This window comes from Camellia sinensis, chromosome 2 (assembly GCF_055761805.1).
Source record: "Camellia sinensis isolate YWXY chromosome 2, ASM5576180v1, whole genome shotgun sequence".
NCBI classification, from domain to species: domain Eukaryota; kingdom Viridiplantae; phylum Streptophyta; class Magnoliopsida; order Ericales; family Theaceae; genus Camellia; species Camellia sinensis.
The window spans coordinates 167,098,304-167,105,811 of record NC_138962.1 but is presented as its reverse complement, the minus strand read 5'-3'; the positions used below and the strand labels follow the sequence as shown (position 1 = coordinate 167,105,811).

At 34.0% G+C, this 7,508-nt stretch overlaps 1 protein-coding gene across 7 annotated transcripts; it reads left to right on the top strand.

Annotated features, from left to right (window-relative positions):
• The first annotated feature begins 240 nt into the window (after positions 1-240).
• On the top strand, positions 241-6,950 carry LOC114272586 (boron transporter 1-like). Of its 7 annotated transcripts, none has more exons than XM_082916080.1 (15): positions 241-685; positions 836-938; positions 1,438-1,524; positions 1,766-1,851; positions 2,036-2,081; positions 2,226-2,295; positions 2,495-2,616; positions 2,806-2,920; positions 3,045-3,127; positions 3,345-3,390; positions 3,543-3,651; positions 3,941-4,049; positions 4,189-4,260; positions 5,937-6,010; positions 6,643-6,950. In XM_082916080.1, the coding sequence occupies exons 7-11, from the start codon at positions 2,604-2,606 to the stop codon at positions 3,637-3,639; spliced, it is 354 nt and encodes a 117-aa protein (XP_082772206.1). In that variant the 5' UTR covers positions 241-685; positions 836-938; positions 1,438-1,524; positions 1,766-1,851; positions 2,036-2,081; positions 2,226-2,295; positions 2,495-2,603; the 3' UTR covers positions 3,640-3,651; positions 3,941-4,049; positions 4,189-4,260; positions 5,937-6,010; positions 6,643-6,950. The 7 variants fall into 7 exon arrangements, with proteins under 7 accessions (XP_082772206.1, XP_082772207.1, XP_082772209.1 ...); XM_082916081.1 differs by adding an exon at positions 5,798-5,833 and having other exon boundaries at positions 1,766-2,081; XM_082916083.1 differs by having other exon boundaries at positions 1,766-2,081; positions 2,811-2,920.
• The last annotated feature ends 558 nt before the right edge of the window (positions 6,951-7,508 follow it).

Sequence of the window (7,508 nt, the reverse complement as noted above, 5' to 3'; positions counted from 1 at the left end):
AATTCCACACAACAATCTGTTCAACTAAAAAAATCATTCCAAGCACATTATTTCTTCTCTCATAAAGAAAACTTAAAAACAACTCGCTCACTAGAAAAACCAAGTTGCCAAACCGATGAATGTCGTGTGGGACAAATCCTTTGAGACATGTATTTTAAAAATAAAAATAAATAAAATATGTGTTATTTAAATTCATAACTTTTATTTTAAAATTTTTGTGCATAGCACGGTTCTCACTACAGGAAATTAAGGATTTAACGGCATTTAATTAACGGCGTTTTAGTAAACGTCACCTTTTCTAATAATTAACGACGTTTTTTAAACGTCGCATTTGTTATAAATTAAAACGGTACCGTTTTGTGAATGGAAGACGTTTAAAAAGCGCCTCCAAATCCGGTTTCTCTTTCCACCCTCTTTTGTCTCTCCAAACCTTTATTTTGAAAACCCTATCTTCAGCACTGCCGTCAAGACGATCAAATCCTGTCTCACTCACTCTCTTGCTCTCTCTCTCTCAGAGAATCGAATCTGTTTCTCCAAATCTCTTTCCCTCAGAGGATCGATTCTTCTCAGTCTCTTCCTCAGTGATTCTTCTTCGAATCTTCTTCAGTTCGGTGATTCATCTCGGGATTGTGATTTCGAAGTTTGATTTTGAGCACAGCTCCGTGATTTATATCTTCGATCAGAGGTTAGTTGTTCTGTTTGTGATTTATCCCTGTTTTGGATCAATGTTTTGCTTAATGAATACTTTTGTTTAGGGCTCTATATAGGTCTTAAGCCCTTAGGGCTCTCAATTCTTCTTCACTCTCTTAGTGATTCTTCTTCGATTCTTCTACAGGTCGGTGATTCATCTCAGGATTGTGATTTCGAAGTTCGATTTTGAGCACAGCTCCATGATTCATCTCCGCGGATTTGGAACTCTTCGTCTTCTTCGATCAGAGGTTTGTTTTTCTTTTTGATCTATACAAATTGCATATATATATATATATATATATGTGTGTTTGTGTGTGTATGTATGTATATGATTGTGTTTATGAAGTTTAATTTGATTGTTGATTGTTTGTTATTTGAGCTTCAAATCTGTGATTCTGTCTGTTTAGTTACTGAAAAACAGTTTGCTGGAATAATTTTTCTAGAATAAATCACTTTAATTATTCATTTTTCATCTGTTCTGTTTCTCTGTGATTATTTTGATCGATTCAATTCCTTATTTTGTTTGTTTGTTTGTTAGTTTTTCTATTTCATTTTTTTTTTTAAGAAATGCTTGATTTTATCTTTTTAAGGTTAATATTAATCTCTATGTTTGTGTGTGTTGTGTTGACCTGTATGACTTTATCATGAATATTTGTCTTGTTTAACTTTTTTGGGATCTAAATTGGTCTTAAAACAAATTACTGTGTAGATTTTCAGTTCTAATCTAAGACTGTTTTACTTTTTAAGGCATTCAATTGTAACAATGAAGGCTGCCAAGGGTAAGGGGGCAGCAATCAAGGTCCCAAAGGAGGCGTTGAAGCCAGTTGACGACAGGTTTGCTAAGTTTGTGTAACATTTTGGTGGTTGTAGTTGCATCTTTGTGGGGTTTTTTTGTTTGTTTTGTTTTTGGTGTTTACATTAATGTGAATGACTCTGTTTAATGTTACAATCTTGACCAGAAGTTTCAAGGTCGAGTCAAATGAGTTCTATATGCATATAATCGTTATATTTAATGGTGGATATAGTGGTAACAAGAATATTATAATGACGGATCATATATATCTCTTCTTTTCAGAAAGGTCGGGAAGAGAAAGGCTGCCACTAAGGCAAATAACGGTGGCAAAAGTCAAGCCAAGAATTGAACTCCTTTTATAACTATAGGTCAAACAATAATAATTTCCATAACTATCATCAGCGATTTATTTATCAGATATACCATCTTGATGGAAACTTTTAGCTTCAGAGTTTTTTCTTCACATATTTTTAGTGTTTTATTTTATTTTATTTCTTTTACCTTAACTTTGTAACACACATGCTGTTACAACTATTCGGAAAACATTGGCAGAAATTGATGAGCAAGCGGAGCTTCTACCTGATGGAACCCTTCTCGTGTACATAGCTTTGTGGCTTAAAATATTTTATTTTTTTTTTGTTTTTTTGTTTTTTGTTTTAGGTTCTAAATTTGTTGGATTACAATGTGATGTTTTTATTTGTAAGTTATTACTTTCACCAGTTGAAAGCCTTTGCTCCTGCAGTGATGGTCAAGCAATTGCAGTCATCTATTTCAGAGCTGGGTATGCACCAACTGATTATCCCTCAGAACCAGTGAGTAGATTCACTTTTGCTGAATCAAGTTTTTTGTCATAAAACTAAAGCATCAGCATAACAAAAGTTTAATCTACAAACAGAATTAGTACTAGGATTGGAAGGCTAGTTTCAAAATTTGGTTTCACATCCTCTCACATTGTCCCAATGGTAAACCTTACAATTCTTTTTCCTTTATCAACCGCCATCCCTTTCATAGGAGTGGAAGGCTAGGCTATTAATGGAGCTGTCCTCCGCTGTTAAGTGCCCTTCAATTTCTTATCATTTAGCAGGCACCAAGAACATACAACAAGAGCTTGCAAAACCCAATGTTCTTGAGAGGTAATAATATTCATTGTTTTTACTATTATTTAGTACTGCTCTTTATTCAGATAATTTGCAATTTTCACTAAGGTTTTTTTAAAGCAATTACAAGAGGATTGATTTATGATCGCCCACAAGAAGAGCCTGTTAAAAAAAGAAAGAGTACAACATTGAACTAATTAATAATAATAATAATAATAATAATAGAGCAGAGCACTATGGAAGAGACATTTGTGCCTTTTCGCAGGATCAAGAATGATCTTAAGGGCAGGTTGTTGTGTTACAAACAAGATTGGACTGGTGGCTTCAGAGCTGGCTTCAGGTATGTACTACAATCAAAGAAGAATGATCTTTAGAAGCTTCTTTTTCTTTTCTTTTTTTTCTTTTTTCTGTAACCCATTTTCTTCTTTTTTGGTGAATTTTAATATAACTTGTTATGTTTTCAGGATTTTGCCTCCTACCACATATATATTCTTTGCATCTGCAATCCCAGTCATTTCATTTGGGGAACAACTAGATAGAAACACTGGTATGGGAATTAACTGTAAATAATTCTCAACCTAAATGAAATTTCTTTTATATTTTGGAATGGATGTTAAATGGCTTCAGGTATGTACTACAATCATGATATGTATCAAGCCTTTATTTGCTATATGATTTTACATTAAATGCTCCACCTTTACTGATTTTGGGAGTTGCGGAGCCCACTGTACTAATGTATACATTCATGTTTAACTTTGCCAAAGAGAGACCAGATTTGGGTCACAAACTATTTCTTCCATGGACTGGATGGTGAGCTATTAATCTTCTAGTCTTCCTAAATGATATAATACTATTGGCATGGTTTTCGTCTGTTAGCAGTTTTATTGCTTGAATTTTTTGTGCTAAGCTTATGATATATTGTCATCTGCTGTTTAATAATACTTGATTATTCGATTTTTCAGGGTGTGCGTGTGGTCTGCAATCTTGCTGTTCTTACTGGCTATCTTAGGAGCTTGCTCCATTATCAACAGATTTACTCGAAATGGAATAATGATATAAGAATCTCAAAACGTAAGAATCTCTCAAAACATAGGAATAATGATATAATTTTGTTTTGAACATTGGATAAGGATACAATTGAGAATGCAAAAAATGCTATATATGTTTATACAAAATACAATTCAATTTGGTTTCAAGATTTGTATACCCTCCAATGGATCTGTTGTCTAACTGGGTCTAACCTAACAATTTGGTCAGATATGAATTTTGACTAAGATGTATGTATGGTTATACAAAATAGCCACTACCTATTTTTTGCCACCTCTAATCTAGAGTTTTGTCTTGGTAACTGCTCTTTCAGGTGCAAAGATGTTGCCGCAGTAGATATCAATATGGGTTGCCCAAAATCATTCTCTATTAGTGGCGGAATGGGCGCTGCATTATTGACTAAGCTGGCGCTTATTCATGATGTATGTGGTACATGGCATTCATGGAGTTCTATTTTTCTTTTTCCTTCTCTGTTCATTTTTTGAACTAAAAGCTTTAACCCTCATGTTGTTTCTCTGTTTTTCATTATGACATTACTGTGCTTATGGTTCTTGTTATTAGATCTCTCCAAGGAAATAGGCTGACAGGGAAAATTCCAGAGGTGATAGGTCTAATGCAAGCCCTTGCTGTTTTGTAGGTGTGCTTAATATATATTTGAATTTAACGACCCATGGAACAACTATGTTTGGGATAAAAAAAAGATGTTTTATGCTTGTCCTTTTCATTATTGTCTTTCAGGGATTTAAGTGAGAACGAACTAGTTGGGCCAATTCCACCAATTCTTGGCAATTTGTCTTACACTGGAAAACTGTGAGTTAATAACTCGAGAGATATATAGATGATGAATTTCTGTTGCCTCCTTTTTTGTTGTGCTCACATATTTATTTGTCTGAGTAGGTATCTCCATGGCAACAAGCTTACAGGACCGATTCCACCAGAGCTTGGCAATATGTCAAAGCTCAGCTACTTGTAAGATGCATCTTGCCAGTTTATTGTTTACAGGTCACATTAAGTGATTGTTTGGATTCAGTTGACAAGGCTTTTAATTTGCAGGCAATTAAATGGCAATCAATTGGTTGGTGGAATCCCAGCTGAACTTGGCAAACTTGAGCAGCTTTTTGAATTGTGAGCCAATTTTTTTGATTGATTTGAGAGAGCAATGTATTTCTTGAATCTATCATAATCTATCAAGAGCATTGTAGAAACTTTTGGTTTCTTCATTAATATGCTTCATACTAGATATGCTTCTAGTCTGCTTAATAGTATTAATTCAGATTGCACCACCGGGATGCAATCATTAATGGTGCATGCATGCATAAATAGCCTTAGACCCGTCCAAGAATCTTCGTTATGTATTATGGAGTTCTTGTCATGGGGTCTCTGGCGAGTTTGGTCCTGAGGACTTTGTTGAAGTATAGTGGTTGCTAAACTTTTATTGAACCATAAACTTGGCTGGCTTTCGTATAGATTTCTTCTCAATCATAGATAATTGTGCTGATATTTGTTCAATTCATAGGCATTTTCTACTGTGAGTGGATGCATATATAGACATGGTGGGTGTGTGATTAAGGGTGGTCTAAATAGGGATATTCTTTTTCCTAGCAAAGTGGGAAGTTATTGTTGCACAGACAAACATTTGCAAAGGCATTATCCTGAAAACCTCTGATTGTGTAACTACCTTCAAGAACTAAAAGAAAACGACTAAATACCTTTATGTGAATCTCGGGATAATTTTTGAACTAAAATTTCACCTGGTTCAGAAACAAAGAGTTTCAATTTTAGGTGGTATGGCATGTCTTTGAGAATTTTTTTTTTAGAATGTGTCTGAATATAGTTGAAGTCAGATAGTACTTGCTGAGATTCTTTAAGATGGATGGACAATGTGAAAGCTGTATATTAATTATATTTATGGGGATAGTGACTAATGGAACAACATTATTTTTTGAAGTCATTATTTTTTTTCCACCTCCTCAATTGCTTGTTTTATTACATGGATATGGGCAAAGTGGATCAGCGTGCTGAATACATGATTTTTATTTCTTCATCATCATTTGTTTTCTGAAGACATTATTTTTCTCAAATCTATCCCTCATTGGGGGTTCCTGATGATTGGGGGTGGCATTATATGGATATAGGCATTATTTTGCTTTTGGTTATTTCCTTGCATCAGCCAATTCAACTTACTCCTTGGTTCTTGCAGATGATGGTAGGGAAGACCTATTTGAAAAAAAAGCCTTATGAATAGATGGTTGTGTCTACTTCTATTTTACTTGGGTGTTTTTAACCTATTTGTTAATATTTCATTACAGGAAGCTACAAAAAAGGCCCAAGAAGAGGCTTCTGAGCATGTGAGATGTCTGGAAGAAGATTTGGGAAAGTTGAGGTATATTTGATTTGTTTGAATTTCTTCTTTTTCTTCTTCATTTTCTACTTTCTACTGTAAGCTTAGAAGCTTGCACTGTTGAAAGAGCTTGGTGATCTGTTTTGTGAATTTTAACTTGGATTGTACACCTTCTTCTTCTTAAAATGTTTTATACTTAATATATATCAGTATTGGTGGGTCCCCATGCTTAGCAGAAATTGGAGCCACTTTATGTTCCTGAAAATGGATCCATGGACAATTTGTCCACTAAAGAGGGTGATTTGTTGTTTCAAATAATAAAGACTATAAATTAGCTAAAAGGCTTTGTATGTTTGCTATAACACAGGCAGCTAATACATATAAATCTCAATGAGACACCATATTGTTGTGTTATATGAAGATTATACAGGTTGAAGAAAGTAAACATGCATCCCATAGTTGCACAATGGTGCATGCATTTTATACATTTTAATTCTTTCAAAATTGTATATAACGGACATGATATTCACAGAAATATTGTGCAAGATTAACAAATTGATCATGAAATTCAGTGTTTAGTCAAAGAGATGAGTTCATCTACATCAACAATCCTAAAAGTGTACTTCTATCTCTAGTATCTGATGTTTAGATATGTTGTTTTCTTTTCCGTGCAGTACAAGTTTTTTGTTGATGAAGAATGGCGGCATGATGAGCACCAACCATTTGTAAGTGGAAATTATGGGGTGGTGAACAGTGTCTTCTTAGCTAGGGAGCCTGATGGGTAGATCTAGTATGGATGTGGATAATGATCCATTTTTTCATTTTTTGGAAGCAAATTATCTTACAAAAGCTTTTGTAATACAAGTTGGTCTAGTTGATAAGAACAAGGCTGTGTGTGACTTTTGGCTGGTGTTGATTTTTGCTGTCATAGGACTGCTGATTTTTTGGTTGAGAATTGTGAATTTAATTTTTGAATATGTTATTTTGTGGATAATGATGATTGGATATTAAAATGAATAGGAAAGTGAAATAATGCTGCATTTATTATTTGAATAGGAGTTATTATTTCATATTAAGGCTATTCAATTTTATTATAGGTATTTTTTTAGTTTAATAACATAAAATTAGCACAATTTCACAAAAAAAAAAAGAGGATTTCACGGCGTTTTTAAAACGCCACCTAAACTCCAAAAAGTTAATGGTCAATTTTTTTTAAAAAGATATGACGGCGTTTTGAAAACGTCGCTAAAATCATAGTGACGTCATGGTAGGGACATTTCGCGGCGTTTTTAGAAACGCTGCCTATTCTAATATCGCGACGTTTTTAAAACGTCGTAAAGATACAGCGACGGCCGCAGCTTCGACGTTTGGTACTAAACGTCGCAAAAGGAATTAGTGGCGTTTTTGAAAGATATAGCGGCGTTTCTTAAACGCCACTAAAAGTCTGTTTTCCAGCAGTGTCTCCTATTAATATATATTTTAAAACATATTTTCTATATCTAAGAACTTTTATATATTTTTCAACATTAAAAAAAAAAAA

Bases quoted from the DNA above. Each gene is read 5' to 3' on its own strand.
- LOC114272586 (XM_082916080.1), top strand. The intron at 3,128-3,344 runs GTATGGGAATTA...ACTTTGCCAAAG, and splicing joins ACAACTAGATAGAAACACTG to AGAGACCAGATTTGGGTCAC. The intron at 3,391-3,542 runs GTGAGCTATTAA...TCGATTTTTCAG, and splicing joins TTTCTTCCATGGACTGGATG to GGTGTGCGTGTGGTCTGCAA.